The sequence below is a fragment of the Hyperolius riggenbachi genome, chromosome 10, assembly GCF_040937935.1.
Source record: "Hyperolius riggenbachi isolate aHypRig1 chromosome 10, aHypRig1.pri, whole genome shotgun sequence".
In the NCBI taxonomy this organism is placed as follows: domain Eukaryota; kingdom Metazoa; phylum Chordata; class Amphibia; order Anura; family Hyperoliidae; genus Hyperolius; species Hyperolius riggenbachi.
The window spans coordinates 81,730,172-81,752,126 of NC_090655.1; the positions used below are offsets into that span (position 1 = coordinate 81,730,172).

The 21,955-nt window shown below is 49.0% G+C and overlaps 1 protein-coding gene across 1 annotated transcript in view; it reads right to left on the reverse strand.

Moving 5' to 3' along the window:
- Window positions 1-526: 526 nt before the first annotated feature.
- LOC137534031 (C-type lectin domain family 2 member B-like) overlaps window positions 527-21,955 on the reverse strand; it is a 150,333-nt gene continuing 128,904 nt past the window's right edge. The window contains exon 6 of the mRNA XM_068255358.1: window positions 527-818. Coding sequence (XP_068111459.1) covers window positions 701-818 — 118 coding nt within the window. The 3' untranslated portion in view covers window positions 527-700. The remainder of the gene's footprint in view (window positions 819-21,955) is intronic.

The following is a 21,955-nucleotide window of genomic DNA, read 5'->3' on the forward strand; positions in this document are numbered from 1 at the left end:
TCTGAGTGCTGACACAGGGTATCTCAAACACAGACGAAGTGTGACTGAAAAGCACTTCCTTATATACTGCCTGGGAGAGAAGTCTCCACCCCAGGCAGCAGCCAATCAAAACAGGCTAAAATGTCAGCTGACCTCCAGGTCAGCTGACACGCTTTCTAAGAGTATAAAGGCGTGTCTGGCGTGCACGCGCCCGCAGCCCCTAGAGGCAAGATGGCAGAGCCCTGGTGAGCAGCATGCTGGTGAGTTTGGAGCAGAGTGCTCGGACGGGTTTGCACAGCGGATGCGGACGAATTTCCGCATCCCGCGTTGGAAGGTCCGCTTGCCGGACTGGATGCGACAATATTTCCGCAATCCATCCGGCGTTGCGGATTTTTCGTTACACCGCCTTTCCGTGATCAGGCGCCTGTAGGCACGTGCCTACAGTGCCTTATGGTAAATCCAGCCCTGCAACCTACTGTAAGTGACAGCAAAACAGGAAAAAGGTAATTTATAGTGCATTTTAGTACATTTTCATTACATCCACTTGTATTTAAAATGTTGCCTTTTTTTTGGGACAGTGATCCTTTATTTCCAACCAGGGTGTGTGGTTTAAACTGTATATTGGCTGCACATTGTCCCTTTAAACAACATTTAAAGGTTAGGGTCCACTTGTTTAGGCCTGCTCCCTCATCACCTACAATTCACGCTTTCTAAAGTCACTTTAAGTAACATAGCTCGTCATGTTCTTCTCACATATCCATTTGTTAGGGTTAAAGCAGCTTTCAGGCGTCATTTCTCTTCCAAAGGTGGTACAGCTGTGCGTAGCTTCTGTGATAGATCTGAAAGCAATTAAGAAAAAGGAAGGTTAGATGTAACAGGAAAAACACTGTTTATTAAAATGCATGAAGAAACTGTATCTGTTATTTATAAAAAGCCAACACATTCTGCTGTCTAAGTTCTTGGATTTTTTTTAAGTGCGTTAAAGGTTAGAACAAGCCTAACAGGAATTGGAAGAGAATTGCAAAGAGTGGAGGCAGCCCTTGAGAAATCTTGGAGTGGGAAATTATATGTAAAGGATTCATAATTATGGAGGAAAGCAGAGATGGCCTTTAAGGGTCTGCATGTATACAAGGCTGGAAATGTAAGAGGGTCAGCAGCAGTTTTAAAGACAGTAGAGTGTTGTACCATGTTAGCCATCAACACAAACACAGTCATGTGAATTTGATTCTAACTAGGTGTAACGATCGGTGTAACACAGAGAGGATCTGATTACCGGTGATCTGCAGTATCACCGAGAATACATATATATACCCGATTATTGATGATCTGCAGTATCACCGATAATCAGATATATCTCTAACCTCTGGACACCTGAGTAATATGAGTGTTAGGTGCAACAGTAATACTTTGAGGAGAGCACCCTATAGAGGGTGCTAGGCAGTACGAGATACTGCACAGAAGTACGTTCCTTCCGTTAGCCTAGACTCTCCCGGGGGAGGAGCTAGGCTTAGAGTAGGAAGGACAGAGTGTGAGTGACACCAATGAGGGTGTCACTAACAGGTCTGGGAAATGCCTCTAACAGTAAGGCCAGTTCTCGGGGTTGGGCAAGCCAGTTCGTTAACACACAGACAGATAAGGTACAGATTCAGGAGACAGATACGGAATCCAATGGACAGGCAGAGTTTGGCAACGGAGTATCAGAATAGCGGGGTACAGAATCAGGAGGCAGATACAGAGTCCAGGAACGAGCAGAGTTTGGCAACAGGATATCAGAATAGCAAGGTACAGAATCAGAGATCAGAGGAATAGAGTTGGGCCGAACGGTTCGCCGGCGAACGTGGTTCGCGCGAACTTAGGTGGTTCGCGTGCGGGTGTCGCACGCGAACGTTTTGCGGCAAAAGTTCGCAAAAAATCGGTTCGCCCCATAATGCACCTGAGGGTCAACTTTGACCCTCTACATCACAGTCAGCAGGCCCAGTGTAGCCAATTAGGCTACACTAGCCCCTGGAGCCCCACCCCCCCTTATATAAGGCAGGCAGCGGCGGCCGTTATGGCCACTCGTGTGCCTGCATTAGTGAGAGTAGGGCGAGCTGCTGCAGTCTCTCATAGGGAAAGATTAGTTAGGCTTAACTTCTTCCTGGCTGCATACCTGTTCTGTTCAGTGAGCCCTCAGCCCACTGCATACCTGTACTGTGATCCTGCCACTGCATACCTGTTCATTGATCCTGCCACTGCATACCTGTTCAGTGATCCTGCCAGTGCATACCTGTTCATTGATCCTGCCACTGCATACCTGTTCAGTGATCCTGCCAGTGCATACCTGTTCATTGATCCTGCCACTGCATACCTGTTCATTGATCCTGCCACTGCATACCTGTTCAGTGATCCTGCCAGTGCATACCTGTTCATTGATCCTGCCACTGCATACCTGTTCAGTGATCCTGCCACTGCGTACCTGTTCAGTGATCCTGCCACTGCATACCTGTTCATTGATCCTGCCACTGCATACCTGTTCAGTGATCCTGCCACTGCGTACCTGTTCAGTGATCCTGCCACTGCATACCTGTTCATTGATCCTGCCACTGCATACCTGTTCAGTGAACCCGCCACTGCATACCTGTTCTGTTCAGTGAACAGTTTGGTGTGTCAGTGTGAAGCAGTACCTTAATTACACTACCTGATTGATGTATACAAATGCAAGATGTTTTAAAGCACTTTAGGCCTGTCATTTAGCATTCAATGTGATTTCTGCCCTTAAAACGCTGCTTTGCGTCAAATCCAGATTTTTCCCGGGGACTTTTGGCATCTATCCCACTCCGCCATGCCCCCCTCCAGGTGTTAGACCCCTTGAAACATCTTTTCCATCACTTTTGTGGCCAGCATATTTTTTTTTTTTTCAAAGTTCGCATCCCCATTGAAGTCTATTGCGGTTCGCGAACTTTAACGCGAACCGAACCTTCCGCGAAAGTTCGCGAACCCGGTTCGCGAACCTAAAATCGGAGGTTCGGCCCAACTCTACAGAGGAATGGTCAGGCAGGCAGAAGATCATAACAAATAGTACAATACAATATTCCTAAGCTAAGGTGTGAGCTCCGTGATCATCAACACCTTTGGAAACTGATCTAGAACACAGATACTGACAAGGTCTGAGTGCTACCGAGTAGTGATCGCAACGGCAGACAACCAGAGAATGACCAGCACCCAGTATATATAGCAAGGCGCTCTCCAGCGCCTCCCCTAAGTGCTGGACCAATGGGAAGTGGTGGAATTGTCAGCTGACCAGCTTGGTCAGCTGACTCCCTTTCTGGCTGTCATAAAAGCTCTGCCTCTCAGCGCGCGCGCGCGCCCTTCTGAACCTGTGTGGTCTATCAGTCCCAGCCACACCAGCAAGCGGCGGCCTCCCCGCGTCCAACCACACTGTCATTAACATTGTCATGCGCGCAATCTGCCGCATCCAACGCGGACTCCACCGCTCTGCCCATGCGGCATGTGGCGGTTTCTCCGCGTTGTGCCACCATGTTGGACGCGGAAACCGCCGCCTCACTCTGAGTACTTGCGGAGGCTTTTCCGCGTTTCCTCGCATAAGGTAAGTTTGTTATTTTCAGTTAGATAGATGCCAGGAGAAAGGATTGAGAGTGGGAGAACAATGATAAATTTAGTTTTATCTAAGCTGAGTTTCAGGTATTTAGAGAGACTTTGTTCAGGACAGAGGGACAAATACATATGCTTGCCATCTTCTTACAGATGTTATTGTAGGCCAAAAGATAACATGATTTTGTTGATGGAAGAGGTGTAAAGAGAGATGGGCACAAAACCAAGCCAAGCCTTGGTGATCACAGATAGAGATGACGCGAACCTCCGAATTTTGGTTCGCGAACCCTGTTCGCGAACTTTCGCGGAAGGTTTGGTTCACGCAAACTTTCGCGAACCGCAATAGACTTCAATGGAGAGGCGAACTTCCACCCAAAATTGTGAAAAATACAATTCCGCTGAAAGCCGTGACCATCCCTACTAGAGAGAGAGAGAGATTAATCTACATGGCTATCTGGGGTTCTCTTCTGACAACTGTTGAACACAAAAGGCAAGGCCATGCCTGGGTGGGCTTGAACCACCAACCTTGCAGTTAACAGCCAAACACGCTAACCAATTGTGCCACAGAGACTGTGTACCACAAAGACTGTGCATGCAGTTGCTGTTGAATGATTTTATGGGGATGCATGTGTGTCCTTTGGAGGTAGGAAGTAAGTCTGCTCCAAGACGTTTCAGCATGTAGTGTTGGTGGTGTAATGGATAGGATAGCAGCCTACCACGCGGTAGGCCTGGGTTCAATTCCTGGCCAATGCATGTGAGTTGGCTTTTGAAATCCTACAAATCCCTAAGCAAGTTCATTTTTCTCTTGGATATATCATAATGGCACATGCTAGGCTGGCTTTAGCATGTAGCATTGTAGTGTGTTGTGTTGGTGGTATAATGGTTAGGATAGCAGCCTACCATGCGGTAGGCCTGGGTTCAATTCCTGGCCACTGCATGTGAGTTGGCTTTTGAAATCCTACAAATCCCTATGCAAGGTAATTTTTCTCTTGGATATATCATAATGGTACATGCTAGGCTGGTTCAGCAAGTAGTGTTGGTGGTGGTATAGTGGTGAAGAGAGTTGCCTACCAAGCGCTAAGACCTGGGTTCAATTCCCGGCCATGGTATGTGTGCTGGCTTTTGAAATCCTACAATTCCCTGGAAGACAAGAACCTCCTCTGGAGTAGGAGGAGGAGTGAGGGAGAAGGGAGCTGGGGGGGATGTAATATAAGGAATAACAATCAGCCAGGAGCAAGCTAACAAGCCTAAAAGAGCCTAACTAAGCTTTCCCTAGCAGAGTCTGTCAGCAGCTGTCCCTTAGCTAATTACTGTAGGCAGACGAGTGAGTAAAATGGCAGGAGAGGAGAACCTTGCCTTTTATAAGGGGGGTGGGGCTCCAGGAGTGAGTGTAGTTTGATTAGCGACAATGTGCCTGCTGACTATGATGTAGAGGGTCAAAGTTGTTCTTAATGGAGCATTATGGGGGCGAATCGAACTTCCGCAAAAGTTCGCCTTCGCCGGCGAACGCGAACCACCTAAAGTTCACCTGGAACCGTTCACCGGCGAACCATTCAAACCATCTCTAATCACAGACAGGGAGGGGACTGAAAGAGGAAGAGTTATCATGAAAGTTGTTGGATAAATCAGGAGCAAACAAAAAGAGTGCAGTGTTAACAGTACTAATACAATACAAGGTGTAATGATCAACTCTGCTGTCTGTACAGGCAGACAGCTTTTTGACCATTTTTCAGGTCTGCATGCTGCAGGTCCCTGGAAAGGAGACCTGTTTTCACTCTGCAAGTTTCAGACTTGCTGTTCTGGTGAGGGATTTGCATTCACTTATCTGGTTATTGATAGTTCTACCTCTTTTGAAGGCTTGCAGTATAAATGCCATTTCCTCCCAGAATTCCCTGTTGGTCATAAAGGTTTTGTTATGCTGGACTTACCTTGAGTTTCAGCCCCTCTGCTTATGGTTTGCTAATATTGTCTTAGAGTAGTTATCCTTGGGAGTGCTCTTAGCATTCTTTCTAGTGCAGTCAGGTTGTTTATTATCTGTATTACCTGTTCTGTTTTGGAGTGTAAGCCAGAGCAGCGGTTGCTACTGGTTGCTCTATTTGTCTGTCTGTTTGGATCGCATTCGCCCTAGCGGTAGAGGCGGTGGATCCTTTTGACCTATGTTCCTGGAGTGTGGGCCTGAGCTTTTGTCTGGTGCGAACGCTTGCTGTTGTCTGGTGTTAGACAACCGATTAGCAAGCGTTCTCGCCATCTGCTTGTCTTTTTGTCCTGTGTTAAATTGTTAGTTAGAGTTGGTACGCTTTGTCACTGTTGCGCATATCGTGCGGTGGCCGTACCGTTAACACGCTTTGTCGCTGTTGCGCATATCGTGCGGCGGCCGCGTTTAGTTATTGCGTTTGTTATTTTCCTTGGCGTTCTGATTGTACTTGTTTACTGTGTCTTCCTTACTCAGTTCATGCTCTGTCTTTGCTCAGTCTTGTGTTGCTGATAGCAATCGCCTCTCTTGCGATTAGCTTTCACTCTGGTCAGCTCTGATGTGATATGTCTACCGTTGCGGGGTGGCGACTAGATTGGTAGACATTCATATTGTCTGTCTCTGTTCTTGCTTTCTTCTGGTTTGCTACTCTGTTGCTCAGTCTTGCTTAATCGTGCAATTTCTAACTGGCATATGTGGCTGTGCAGAGGACTTGTTCCTCTGTACGCCACAGCTCCATCTGCTGGTTGGAAATCTCCTCTACTGGTGCATTTGCACCAAAGCTGGGTTCCCTTATCTAAACGCTTGTGGAGGGTTTCCGCAGTGTCGGCGCACATGTTGTGCGCTGACCACGGAGATAATTCCGCAAACGTTACACAAGGTTTGGGTAATGAGAAGATGACTCGCAATGTCAAAAGCAGGGAAGATTTCAGTATTTATTTTATTTATGTATTATATTTATAGAGTGGCAACATATTACGTAGTAGAAGAAGGAGAGAAATGCTGCCTCAAGACTGGGCTCCTAAGAGGTCATTGTCCATCCTTGTGAGTGACTATGGATATGGGTGAAGAGCCAGATTAACCACTTAAGGGGCTTGATTCACGAAGCGGTGCTAACTGTTAGCACACCTGTGAAAAGCCCCTTAGCACGTCTAAAAAAGGTTTTCACGCGAAACGCATCGCGCGCAAAGTTATGCACGCAGGGTGCTCCACGCGAAGTGCCCATTAAAGCCCAGTGGCGTACCTAGGGCATTTGACACCCGATGCTGGGTATTATACGACACCCCCCCCCCCCCCAAAAAAAAAAACAAGTTAAGGGGCAAAAAATGGGTGGCGCTATAACATGCATCGCGCCGCGGCAAAAAAAATGGGCGTGGCCATGACCGGATGAGAGCGGAGCTAACTGTAATTTAACGTGAACTCGGGTGAGAGTGATATGGAGGCTGCCATATTTATTTCCTTTTAAACAATACTAGTTGCCCTGCTGATCTATTTGGCTGCAGTAGCGAACTGAATCACACCAGAAACAAGCATGCTTGTTCAGGGTCTATGGTTGAAAGAATTAGAGGCAGAGGACCAGCACGGCAGCCAGGCAACTGATATTGCTCAAAAGGAGATAAATATGGCAGCCTCAATATTATTCTCACCTCGGGTTCCCTTTAAAAGTGCAACGCAAAGACAGTGGACCCATGTTTTGGTGACCCTTTCCCCAGAAAATTCACATACTTGTGCAGGTTTTCTCAAGAAAATAAACGTAATGTGTGCAGATTTGCCCAGAGAATACGTTCAATCATGTCGGCAGATTTGCCCAGAGAATAAGTTCAATCATGTCGGCAGATTTGCCCAGAAAATACATGGAATCATGTCGGCAGATTTGCCCAGAAAATACATGCAATCATGTCGGCAGATTTGCCCAGAAAATACATGCAATCATGTCGGCAGATTTGCCCAGAAAATACATGCAATCATGTCGGCAGATTTGCCCAGAAAATACATGCAATCATGTCGGCAGATTTGCCCAGAAAATACATGCAATCATGTAGCCGATTTGCCCAGAAAATACATGCAAACGTGTGGCAGACCAGTCCAGAAAACACTTCAATCGTGTAGCAGACCTGTCCAGAACATAAACGCTACACCTGGCTGCTAATATAAATAAAAAAATTAAAAAAACACATTTACTCACCTGCAGCAGAGCTCCTGTACCGGCCTCCGTCCGGTGCGTAGCTCCCACGATCCTCTGCAGCCAGCAACTGAAACTCCCAAAGTCTCCAGAGCAGGGCTTCAGACATTTTACTATAGCCCTGCTCTGCCACTGCGGTGAACTGACAAGTCAGTTCACGCTGGGGGGTGCTTGGAGAATTTTAGGTGGTGCTTCAGCACCAAAAGCACCCCCCCCCCCCCCCGGTGCCGCCACTGCCCCCAGTATAGGTAGCTAGCAGTTGCCCCCAGTATAGGTAGCTAGTTGCCCCCGGTGAAGGTAGTATAGTTGCCCCAATATAGCTAGTATAGTTGCCCCCAGGATAGGCAGCATAGCTGCTGCCCCCAATGTAGGTAGTGTTGCTGCCCCCAGTGTAGCTAGTATAGTGGCCCCCGTACAGCTGCCCTCCAGTATAGGTAGTATAGTGGCCCACAGTTTAGATAGTATAGTTGCCCCCAGTGTAGCCTCCATTGTAGCTGGTATGGTGCCCCCCCCCCAGTATAGGTAATATAGTGGCCCCCAGTATAGCTAGTATAGTGACCCCCAGGCCCAGTGTAGCTAGTATAGTGGCCCCCCGTTTAGCTTCCCCCAGTATAGTGGCCCCAGTATAGCGGCCCCAAGTTTAGGTAGTATAGTGGCCCCCAGTTTAGGTAGTATAGTGGCCCCAAGTTTAGGTAGTATAGTGGCCCCCAGTTTAGATAGTATAGTGGCCTCCAGTTTAGTTAATATAGCGGCCCCAGTTTAGGTAGTATAGTGGCCCCCAGTTTAGGTAGTATAGTGGCCCCCAGTTTAGCTGCCCCCAGTATAGTGGCCCCCAGTTTAGGTAGTATAGTGGCCCCCCGTTTAGCTGCCCCCAGTATAGTGGCCCCAGTTTAGGTAGTATAGTGGCCCCCCGTTTAGCTGCCCCCAGTTTAGGTAGTATAGTGGCCCCAGTTTAGGTAGTATAGCGGCCCCAGTTTAGGTAGTATAGTGGCCCCCAGTTTAGGTAGTATAGTGGCCCCCAGTTTAGCTGCCCCCAGTATAGTGGCCCCCAGTTTAGGTAGTATAGTGGCCCCCCGTTTAGCTGCCCCCAGTATAGTGGCCCCAGTTTAGGTAGTATAGTGGCCCCCCGTTTAGCTGCCCCCAGTTTAGGTAGTATAGTGGCCCCCAGTTTAGCTGCCCCCAGTATAGTGGCCCCCAGTTTAGGTAGTATAGTGGCCCCCAGTTTAGCTGCCCCCAGTATAGTGGCCCCCAGTTTAGGTAGTATAGTACCCCTCCCCCCCCCCCCCCGTGTAGCTAGAAGGAGGGGTGACAGCAGGGATAGCGGTGGGGAGGGGGGGACATATCTCCCCGCTCCCTCACCTGGGTCCCCTCCTTCTGCTTCTTTCCCCCCCCCAAATGTGGGCAGCGGGCAGCAAACAGGGCGAGCAGGCAGGCGCGGAGAATACTCACGTTACTTTCGCGTATCAGCCTGGAACATGCGTCGCCGTCACGTGCCTCTACTGCGCCTCCAGTGATTGGAGGCGCAGAAGAGGCACGTGACGGCGACGGAGCGTTCCAGGCTGATACGCGGAAGTAACGTGAGTATTCTCCGCGCTCGCCTGCTCGCTGACCACTGCCCCCGGCCCGCATTTTGAGGGGGGAGAAGAGAGGCAGAAGGAGGGGACCCAGGTGAGGGAGGGGGGGATATGTCCCCCCTCCCCACCGCTATCCCTGCTGTCACCCCTCCTCCTAGAGCTGCTCTTCCCCTCCTGAGTCCAGCATCTATGGGGGGTCGTGGCGACACCCCCCTGGCTGTCTGGCACCCAGTGCGCCACGCCCCCCTGCGCCCTGTGGTAGAAACGCCACTGGTCTCATTAGGACCGAGCCTTCCCTCTCCTTAGGTGAGTATCTGACTTTTTTATTTTTAAATCGGTACCCATTGGCTTTAAGGTTCAGGGTTTTACAAACATGTTATTGCAGGGCTGGATTTACAGCTCAGGAGCCACTAAGCACATAAGCTCTGGTGCCCTAAACTCCGCCCCTTAACACAGGCTTCATCCCATCATACACCCCCATAAACATTCAGATGTGCTTCCCTCCCCCCATGCCAGCTCGAAGTGCCTCAGTATACATTAGCCAGCTATAGGTGCCCCCAGTATAGGTTAGCAAGCTACAGGTGCCCACAGTATAGGTAGCCAGCTATAGGTGTCCCAGTATTGGTAGACACACATAGGTGCCCCAGAATAGATTAGTAAGCTATGGATTCCCACGTATAGGTTGGCCAGGTATAGTTGCCTCCTATATAGGTAGCCCGGCATAGGTGCCACAGTGTAGGTTAGCCAGCTATAGGTGCCCCAGTATAGGTTAGCCAGCTATAGGTGCCCCAGTATAGGTTAGCCAGCTATAGGTGCCCCAGTATAGGTTAGCCAGCTATAGGTGCCCCAGTATAGGTTAGCCAGCAGCAGGCACCTAAGACATGATGGCGCCAGGCAGTTGTGTGTCTGTCTGTGTCTCCAAGGTCAGGTGCTTTCCTCCTGGTGTGGCCCACATTTTTGCCAATCTCTCGCCCCGCCCAATCTGCCCAATGCCCACCGAGGCGCTCACTCCAGCTGCAGCAGTCAGTCACTCACTGATTGTGTGCAAAGAGTAGCGGGAAATGGCGCATAGCAGAAGCGTGGTACTTGGCGGCAGGCGGCTGGTCACCTGGCAAGCGTCATGCAGCAGCAAGCTGTGTGTGCTGCTGCTGTGCAGCGTCCATTGTGTGCCCCCTGACTGTCCACCGTGCTGCCGGATGGCCGCCGAGTACCACGCTCCGTGCCTGGCCATTTCATGCCGCTGCTCCTCCATCCATGCTGCCAGGCCGGTCCACACGCTGCCCAACGCGGACCCGCGCACTCCACTTCCGCTCCGGCAGCCCCAGCATGCAACAGGGGCTGGAAGCCGGAATTTAAGCGGAAGTCCCGATGCGGAGACGGGGCCGAGTCTCCGAGACTCCAGCAAGCAAGCCTATTGCAGGAGGGGAGGGAGGTGTGCCTGCTGCCCTGCCCCCCTGCCTAGACAACATGAAAAGAGGCTGCAATTTACCTCCGGCTCCGCTCCGTGTCATTAGTCAGCCAGCCAGGTGTTTTAAATTATATTTGGCTATTAGGCTGGCTGACGTTTTTGACACCCCCCCCCCCCCTCAGCTGTGTCACCCGGTGCGGGACGCTCCCCTGCGCCCTATTAAAGGGACGCCACTGTTAAAGCCTATGGGACTTAGCGCACGCATAGGACTTTGGGCGTGCAAAACTTTGCGTGCGGTACTTAGCGCACGATCTGATTGAGAAATCCGGTGCTAACCTACTTAGCACCCTGGTTAGCGTGCCTAAAGACTTTAGACGTGCTAAGTAGGTTAGCACCGCTTTGTGAATCAAGCCCAAGGACTGCAGTCTTAACACCCCTAAGGCTACTTGCACACCAAGACGTTGCGTTAGGTGCTACATTAAGGTTGCATAACGTGCACCTAACGCAAGGCCTGGTGCTCTTCGATGTGGACGTCTGAGTGAGCCGCGTTGTGCAGCTCACTCTGGCGTCCGTGACGCTTACTCTTGGACGCATGCGGCATCACGTAGTCCCGCCGGCCAATCGCCGCACAGAGCGGCCGCACCAGGAAGTAAACACTGCACGTCACAACGTGCAGTGAATATTAATTAGCCATGTGCCTGTTCGCTCTCCGCTCCTCCCCAACATGACTGAGCATGTGCAAACAGTCTAACGCGGCTTAAGCCGCTGTAACGCCGTAGCATGCTGCACTTTCGGAAGAACGTGCAGCGTTACATGTAACGCAACGTGGGCAGTGTGAACAGCCCACTTGTGTTACATTGCTGTACGTTGGGGGAGCGTTACAGGCTGCACCAACGTGCGCCTGTAACGTCCCTGTGTGTAAGCAGCCTTACAGAAAACCTGAACTGAAAATTAAAAGTCAAAATAACCATACACAAGTCATACTTACCTCCTGTGTAGTCTACTCCTCAATCTATTTTTCCTCTCCTGCAGGATGCAGGACGCAGAGAGTTCTTCCGAAAGTTTGTCCACTGTGATCAATGGAATTCTCCGTCCTCCATTTTGAAAATGGCTATTACCCCATAACAGCTTCCTGGTCAGCACACTGTTAAACTGTAACATCGCCCACTTGAGCCATAGGGAAACATGGACACATCAGTTCTCCTCTCAGCTGTAACTGACAGCAACTGATATATAACTGACAGCAACTGATATATTTCAGTTCTGACAAAATGTTGTCAGAACTGGAAGGGATCACTGTAAGAAGAAAATGGTGAGCTTCTGAGAGGAACTGATGGCAAGGTAACTGTGTAATGTTCATTTGAAGTTACCTCATGTGTTTATTTTAAATAATTTTACTCAGTACAGGTTCTCTTTGAGGACCAGACACTTTTTTTCCATTCAGACCACTGCAGCTTTAATGGTTTATTGCTCGGTCATACACCCTACCACCTAAATCATTTTTACCTCCTTTTCTTGTCACGAATACAGCTTTCTTTTGGTGCTATTTGATTGCTGCTGTGATTTTTAGTTTTTATTAAATTCATCAAAAAAAGACATGAATTTTGTCAAAAAAAATGATTATTTTTATTTTAGCTTTCTGTGCTGACATTTTTCAAATAAAGTAAAATTTCTATATAAATTTGTGTCCACATTTATTGTGCTACATGTCTTTGATAAAAAAAAATGCAATAAGTGTATATTTATTGGTTTGGGTAAAAGTTATAGCGTTTACAAACTATGGTGCAAAAAGTGAATTTTCCCCAGTATGTCTACTTTCCAAAATGGGGTCATTTGTGGGGTGTGTTTACTGTCCAACATTTTGGGGGGTGCTAAATTGTAAGCACCCTTGTAAAGCCTAAAGGTGCTCATAGGACTTTGGGCCCCTTAGCGCACCTAGGCTGCAAAAAAGTCACATATGGTATCGCCGTACTCAGGAGAAATAGTATAATGTGTTTTGGGGTGTATTTTTACAGATACCTATGCTGGGTGGGAGAAATCTCTGTAAATGAGATTTTCTTGATTTTTTTACACACAATTGTCCATTTACAGAGATATTTCTCCCACCCAGCATGGGTATGTATAAAAATACACCCCAAAACACATTATACTACTTCTCCTGAGTACGAAGATACCACGGTGTGACACTTTTTTGCAGCCTAGGTGCACTAAGGGGCAGGCTCGTACCGGCCCAGCGAACTGCCAATGTAATGATCGGTAGTCCTCTTATAAACACTATGACGTCACCTGTCACGTGACGTGGGCCCCTCTCCTCTCTGCACTCCCTGCCTCTGAGCCAGCGGCTTAGTGGAGGCTAAGGAGGAACTTCCCCTGGCCAGCAGTCGCATCATGAATAATGCTGCTGGCACAGGATGGAATATGAGCAGACAGGCCCTGGATGGCTTCAGGGAAGCAGTGAGTCATGTGACAGTCACATGACTCACAGGCACACAGGCGTATGTACAAAAAGGGCGCCTGGACAAAAAGGGCGCGGGGTGTAAACGCTAATTAACAATTAATTTTTAATAGCGTTTATAAAAATAGTGTGCTATATTTCGTTTACAAATAATGTTTAACAAATTTATAAATCATTAAGTAATGTTTATGAAATCGGAAATTGTGAAAACGTTAATCTTCCCTGTTTCAAAAGTTAAACTTATAATTACGTTTATTAAAAAACCAATAATATATGTTTAATTGTTATAATTGTATATTATTGTGAATAACTTTCATTTATGGTTTGTTCTTATAATAAAATCTGAAAATATTCTTTATAATAATGATATAAATATAACTACGTTCGTAATAAGTGTTGTAAAACATTAGTAATTATTACTAAAATTTTACTAAAACTATACCTAAGCCTACTCTTACACAGAACCCTCCCTGTACCTATCCCTAACCCCTAGACCCCCCTGTTGGTGCCTAAACCTAAGACCCCCTGTTGGTGCCTAAACCTAAGACCCCCCTGTTGGTGCCTAAACCTAGTGTTGGGCGAACATCTAGATGTTCGGGTTCGGGCCGAACAGGCCGAACATGGCCGCGATGTTCGGGTGTTCGACCCAAACTCCGAACATAATGGAAGTCAATGGGGACCCGAACTTTTGTGCTTTGTAAAGCCTCCTTACATGCTACATACCCCAAATTTACAGGGTATGTGCACCTTGGGAGTGGGTACAAGAGGAAAAATTTTTTAGCAAAAAGAGCTTATAGTTTTTGAGAAAATCGATTTTAAAGTTTCAAAGGGAAAACTGTCTTTTAAATGCGGGAAATGTCTGTTTTCTTTGCACAGGTAACATGCTTTTTGTCGGCATGCAGTCATAAATGTAATACATATAAGAGGTTCCAGGAAAAGGGACCGGTAACGCTAACCCAGCAGCAGCACACGTGATGGAACAGGAGGAGGGTGGCGCAGGAGGAGAAGGCCACGCTTTGAGACACAACAACCCAGGCCTTGCATGAGGACAAGAAGCGTGCGGATAGCATGCTTTGTACCGCCATGCAGTCATAAATGTAATAAAGATAAGAGGTTCCATAAACAGGGACCGGCAACGCTAACCCAGCAGCAGCAGCAGCAGTACACGTGATGGAACAGGAGGAGGCGCAGGAGGAGAAGGCCACGCTTTATGAGACACAACAACCCAGGCCTTGCATGAGGACAAAAAGCGTGCGGATAGCATGCTTTGTACCGCCATGCAGTCATAAATGTAATAAAGATAAGTGGTTCAATAAACAGGGACCACGCGGCAACGCTAACCCAGCAGCAGCAGACGTGATGGAACAGGAGGAGGCGCAGGAGGAGAAGGCCACGCTTTGTGAGACACAACAACCCAGGCCTTGCATGAGAACAAGAAGCGTGCGGATAGCATGCTTTGTACCGCCATGCAGTCATAAATGTAATAAAGATAAGTGGTTCAATAAACAGGGACCACGCGGCAACGCTAACCCAGCAGCAGCAGACGTGATGGAACAGGAGGAGGCGCAGGAGGAGAAGGCCACGCTTTGTGAGACACAACAACCCAGGCCTTGCACGAGGACAAGAAGCGTGCGGATAGCATGCTTTGTACCGCCATGCAGTCATAAATGTAATAAAGATAAGAGGTTCAATAAACAGGGACCAGCAACGCTAACCCAGCAGCAGCAGCAGCAGTACACGTGATGGAACAGGAGGAGGCGCAGGAGGAGAAGGCCACGCTTTATGAGACACAACAACCCAGGCCTTGCATGAGGACAAAAAGCGTGCGGATAGCATGCTTTGTACCGCCATGCAGTCATAAATGTAATAAAGATAAGTGGTTCAATAAACAGGGACCACGCGGCAACGCTAACCCAGCAGCAGCAGACGTGATGGAACAGGAGGAGGCGCAGGAGGAGAAGGCCACGCTTTGTGAGACACAACAACCCAGGCCTTGCATGAGGACAAGAAGCGTGCGGATAGCATGCTTTGTACCGCCATGCAGTCATAAATGTAATAAAGATAAGTGGTTCAATAAACAGGGACCACGCGGCAACGCTAACCCAGCAGCAGCAGACGTGATGGAACAGGAGGAGGCGCAGGAGGAGAAGGCCACGCTTTGTGAGACACAACAACCCAGGCCTTGCATGAGGACAAGAAGCGTGCGGATAGCATGCTTTGTACCGCCATGCAGTCATAAATGTAATAAAGATAAGTGGTTCAATAAACAGGGACCACGCGGCAACGCTAACCCAGCAGCAGCAGACGTGATGGAACAGGAGGAGGCGCAGGAGGAGAAGGCCACGCTTTGTGAGACACAACAACCCAGGCCTTGCATGAGGACAAAAAGCGTGCAGATAGCATGCTTTTTACCACCATGCATGCAGTCATAAATGTAATAAAGATAAGAGGTTCAATAAACAGGGACCGGGCGGCAACGCTAACCCAGCAGCAGCAGCACACGTGATGGAACAGGAGCAGGCGCAGGAGGAGAAGAAGGCCATGCTTTTTGAGACACAACAACCCAGGCCTTGCATGAGGACAAAAAGCGTGCGGATATAGCAGCAATGCTTTTTGCCGCCATGCAGTCATAAATGTAATACAGATGAGAGGTTCAATAAACAGGGACCGGAAACGCTAAACCATCCCAGATGTTCATTGGTCATGTTACTTGGTTGGGGTCCTGGAGTGTTGCGTAGTCGTTTCCAATCCAGGATTGATTCATTTTAATTTGAGTCAGACGGTCTGCATTTTCTGTGGAGAGGCGGATACGCCGATCTGCGACGATGCCTCCAGCAGCACTGAAACAGTGTTCCGACATAACGCTGGCTGCCGGGCAAGCCAGCACCTCTATTGCGTACATTGCCAGTTTGTGCCAGGTGTCTAGCTTCATGCCCGGTTTCAGGTCCGGCGGTGCCAGCCACAAATCCGTCTGTTCCTTTATTCCCCTCCAAATTTCCTCCCCTGTGTGCTGCTTATCCCCAAGGCAGATCAGCTTCAGCAACGCTTGCTGACGCATGCCAACAGCTGTGCTGCACTGCTTCCACGATCCTACTGCTGCTGGTGCTGGGTTAGCGTTTCCGGATGAGGTACAGCTTTGAGATGCGTTGGAGGAGAAGGAGTCAGAGAGGTAGGTGCTGCTGTTGTTATCCAGTGGGAGGGACGGCGGTGCAGCTGTTTGCGGCGTGGGCAACACCCGCGCCGTAGCAGGTGAGGAATCGCTGCCAGGCTCCACAAGGTTCACCCAGTGCGCGGTAAGGGAGATGTATCGACCCTGGCCGAACGCACTCGTCCAGGTGTCAGTGGTGAGGTGAACCTTGCAGGCAACGGCATTCTTCAAGCTTCGGGTTATTTAGCTGACCACGTGCTCATGCAACTCAGGCACTGCAGAGCGCGCAAAGTGGTAGCGGCTGGGAACCACGTAACGTGGGATGGCCACTGACATCATGCCCTTGAAGCTGTTTGTCTCCACCACTCGATATGGCAGCATTTTGCAGGCCAGAACCTTGGCTATGCTGGCTGGCTGTTACTGCCACGGCCCGGGGGTCATTTGCTGGCAATTTCCTCTTGCGCTCAAACATCTCAGAGACAGACAACTCAACCGTAGGGCTGCACACCGAAGGGCTGTTGGTTGTTGTGTTTGATGAACACTGGGAGACCTCAAGAGCATTAGTCCGGAAAGTGACAGTGTCAGCATCGTCTGATGTTTGTGAATGTTGTGAACCACGCAATGGCTGGGCTACTGCTGCTGCTGAGGCGGGTCTGGTGGTGAGTCTGGTGAACCCAAGGGAGGCAGTGTTGCTGGTGGTACCCTGTCCTGCCGCGTTTGCCCACAGAGTGGGATGTTTGGATAGAATGTGGCGGCTCATGCTGGTGGTGGAGAGGTTGTTAATACTTTTCCCCCTGCTCAGGCGGGTCTTGCACACCTTGCAAATCGCCATGGTAACATCCTCAGTGCAGTCTTCAAAGAAAGCCCAGACTTTGGAGCACCTGCCTTGCTGGCGATTTCTGTTTGCGCCTCTTTTGCCTCTCACTTGAACTTCCATGCTTGCGGTGCCTGAAATTGCGCGCCGCCTACCTTGTGGCACAAGGCGAACTCGTGCAGCAGTGGGTTCCTCAACAGACTCATCTGTGCTGCTGCTACGACGGCGATGTTCTCATTCACAAACAAAATCTGGGTCTATGTCCACATTGTCCATACCCTCCTCTTCCATCTCCTCAAACTCGTCATATGTCATTGTGGGGGGCCGCCGCCGTGGAGTAGAGCTCCCCAGAACAACCTCTGCGCAGCTCACTCCAACGTCGTCTGGTTATCTGGCAGTTGTGTGCATGGTGTCGCTGCCGGTTGTGTCAGCTTTGTGCCCACTGGCTCCTTGTAACTGGCTGAGGACTCGGACCTCGTGCGTGATGTGCTGGTGCTGCTTAACCCACTGCTGGACGCTTGAGAGGTCATCCAAGTAATTATCTGGTCCTGTTCTTTTGGATCTGTGAGGGTTGTTGTCCTGGACAACATGGGCGGTATTGAGTGGGTTTTCTTGGGTGCTCCCCTGTGGCCTGTACGTGAACCGTCAGGGGAAACACCTCTTCCCTTGCCCCTCCCTCTTTCACCGGATTTCTTCCTCATTTCACTTATCCTTAAAGTACACGCTGACTGGCAGCAGTACAGTGGCAGTACAGAAATGCTATACAGTGGTGGGTGAGCGGTGTACCACTATTGTCAGCAGCGACACAGAGCACAATGCTATACAGTGGCGGGTGAGCGGTGTACTACTGTTCCCAGCAGACACAGAGTGGAAGTAAACACAATGCTATATAGTGTGGCTGAGCCGTGTACACAGAGTGGCATTAAACACAATGCTATATAGTCTGCTATATAGTCACCCCGAACAGGGTGATGTTCTGCAGAACCCGAACAGTGGCAAACACTGTTCGCCCAACACTACTGGGAGGGAACGCAGATTTTAGTACCTAAACACACGATACAACATGTTTTCCGGGGTCGGACTCTGAGGCACATACAGATGGTCCCGATCATCATCCTCATCATACAACTCTTCTCCTGAGTCTGACCCACCCACCACCTCTGCCACCCCAACATCCCCAGACACAGACCCCTCATCGTCCTCAACATTAACTTTGGATGCTGGCCTGAGCCAGACCTCCTCCTCCACATCAGGCCCCATCATCTCCTCAATGGCAGCCCTCATTAATCGCTCTGGCGACAGACCGATGGACACAACGTTCTCCTCCGGGGAGGGCTGCTGCTGACCACTGGCTGCTGGGGTGGATGTTATAGCTTGCGTGGGGCGTTGGCTGTTGCTGTTGTTGGGAGTGCTGCTCACAGCGGAGGTCTCTGGGGAACTCATGTTGAGCTCATATAGTGGTTGACGGTGAGTGGAGTATTACTGATCCCAGCAATATACACACTGACTGGCAGAGTACGCAATGCTATATAGTGTGGCTGAGCGGTGTACACAGAGTGGCAGTAAACACAATGCTATATAGTCTGGCTGAGCGAGCGGTGTACTACTGTTCCCAGCAGAATCAGAGTGGCAGTAAACAATGGTATATAGTCTGGCTGAGCAGTGTACACAGAGTGTCAGTAAACAATGGTATATAGTCTGGTTGAGCGGTGTACACAGAGTGTCAGTAAACAATGGTATATAGTCTGGCTGAGCGGTGTACACAGAGTGTCAGTAAACAATGGTATATAGTCTGGCTGAGCGGTGTACACAGAGTGTCAGTAAACAATGCAATATAGTCTGGCTGAGCGGTGTACACAGAGTGTCAGTAAACAATGCTATATAATCTGGCTGAGCGGTGTACACAGAGTGTCAGTAAACAATGGTATATAGTCTGGCTGAGCGGTGTACACAGAGTGTCAGTAAACAATGGTATATAGTCTGGCTGAGCGGTGTACACAGAGTGTCAGTAAACAATGGTATATAGTCTGGCTGAGCGGTGTACACAGAGTGTCAGTAAACAATGGTATATAGTCTGGCTGAGCAGTGTACACAGAGTGTCAGTAAACAATGGTATATAGTCTGGCTGAGCGGTGTACACAGAGTGTCAGTAAACAATGGTATATAGTCTGGCTGAGCAGTGTACACAGAGTGTCAGTAAACAATGGTATATAGTCTGGCTGAGCGGTGTACACAGAGTGGCAGTAAACAATGGTATATAGTGTGGCTGAGCGGTGTACACAGAGTGTCAGTAAACAATGGTATATAGTCTGGCTGAGCGGTGTACACAGAGTGTCAGTAAACAATGGTATATAGTCTGGCTGAGCGGTGTACACAGAGTGGCAGTAAACAATGGTATATAGTCTGGCTGAGCGGTGTACACAGAGTGTCAGTAACCAATGGTATATAGTCTGGCTGAGCGATGTACACAGAGTGTCAGTAACCAATGGTATATAGTCTGGCTGAGCGGTGTACACAGAGTGGCAGTAAACAATGGTATATAGTCTGGCTGAGCGGTGTACACAGAGTGGCAGTAAACAATGGTATATAGTCTGGCTGAGCGGTGTACACAGAGTGTCAGTAAACAATGGTATATAGTCTGGCTGAGCGGTGTACACAGAGTGTCAGTAAACAATGGTATATAGTCTGGCTGAGCGGTGTACACAGAGTGTCAGTAAACAATGGTATATAGTCTGGCTGAGCGGTGTACACAGAGTGTCAGTAAACAATGGTATATAGTCTGGCTGAGCGGTGTACACAGAGTGTCAGTAAACAATGGTATATAGTCTGGCTGAGCGGTGTACACAGAGTGTCAGTAAACAATGGTATATAGTCTGGCTGAGCGGTGTACACAGAGTGTCAGTAATCAATGGTATATAGTCTGGCTGAGCGGTGTACACAGAGTGGCAGTAAACACAATGCTATATATAGCGTGGCTGAGCGAGGTGCACAGTGGCAGTACACACAATGCTATATAGTCAGGCTAAGCCGTGTACACAGAGTGTCAGAAAACACAATGCTATATATAGCGTGGCTGAGCGAGGTGCACAGTGGCAGTACACACAATGCTATATAGCCAGGCTAAGCCGTGTACACAGAGTGTCAGAAAACACAATGCTATATATAGCGTGGCTGAGCGAGGTACACAGTGGCAGTAAACAATGCTATATATATAGTGTGGCTGAGCGAGCGGTGTACTACTGTTCCCAGCAGCAACACACAATGACTGGGGGGGACCCTGGCTAGCGTGGCTGGAGAGCGAACTACCCTGCCTGCCTACCCAAAGCTAAACCCACAGAGAAATGGCGGAGATATGACGTGGTTCGGGTATTTATTTACCCGAACCACGTGACCGTTCGGCCAATCAGAGCGCGTTCGGGCCCGAACCACGTGACCAGTTCGGCCAATCACAGCGCTAGCCGAACGTTCGGGGAACGTTCGGCCATGCGCTCTTAGTTCGGCCATGTGGCCGAACGGTTTGGCCGAGCACCGTCAGGTGTTCGGCCGAACTCGAACATCACCCGAACAGGGTGATGTTCTGCAGAACCCGAACAGTGGCGAACACTGTTCGCCCAACACTACCTAAACCTAAGACCCCCCTGTTGGTGCCTAAACCTAAGACCCCCCCCCCTGTTGGTGCCTAAGTAACCCTCCCTGTACCTACCCCTAACCCCTAGACCCCCCTGTTGGTGCCTAAACCTAAGACCCCCCTGTTGGTGCCTAAACCTAAGACCCCCCTGTTGGTGCCTAAACCTAAGACCCCCCTGGTGGTGCCTAAACCTAAGACCCCCCTGTTGGTGCCTAAACCTAAGACCCCCCCCCCCTGTTGGTGCCTAAGTAACCCTCCCTGTACCTACCCCTAACCCCTAGACCCCCCTGTTGGTGCCTAAACCTAAGACCCCCCTGTTGGTGCCTAAACCTAAGACCCCCCTGGTGGTGCCTAAACCTAAGACCCCCCTTTATTATGTGGATAATAATGTTTTACTAATTGTGGATGCAAAAAATATTTAGCAATTTACGTTACGTACTGATCGCTTTATTTTGTGAATAATAATGTTTTAGAAACAGTAAGGGATAAAACTTTAAATAATGTTTTAATTAGTTAAATAAGATAAATATGTTTAGTATTTTTATAAACGTTATTCGGCACGGGTGCATTTTATAAACGTAAATCACCACAAGCACACTTATAAATCATTAAAAATCTCCTGGCGCCGTTTGTAAACGTTATTTATGTCCTGCGCCCTTTTTTCCTGCTCGGCGCCCATTAAACGTTATTTATTATGAGAGTGAATGGCGGCACCCTTTTTGTCCACTAGCGGCCTGCGCCCTTTTTTCCCGCTTCCGGCACACAGACCTCCGGCTCTCGGCTGCAGCGCGGGGATTTTAAATTAACATATACAGGTCAGGAGAGAGCTGGCTGGCTGGAGCTGATGCTGGGCTGTGAGGAAGCAGGAGATCGTGGGGGAGAGATAACAGTAAAGACAAGTCTGACAGGAGAGATGGAGGGAATAGGGCTCAGAGCAAAGACAGAAAAGATAAGAACCGGCAGAGACAATGGAAGAGGGAAAAGGTGTAAGGAAGCATATTAGAGAGAGAGGACAGCTATTACACACACACACACACACACACACACATGTATACAGGAGGAGAAAGATAAAGAAGGACAGAAAATATAAACAATGACTAAGCTGAAAGAATGACAGAGGAAAGATTAACTTGTACACAGCAGAGAAGACCAAGCAGGAAGAGAATGCAGAGAAAAGAGCAGAGATCATCTATATGCATAGTTT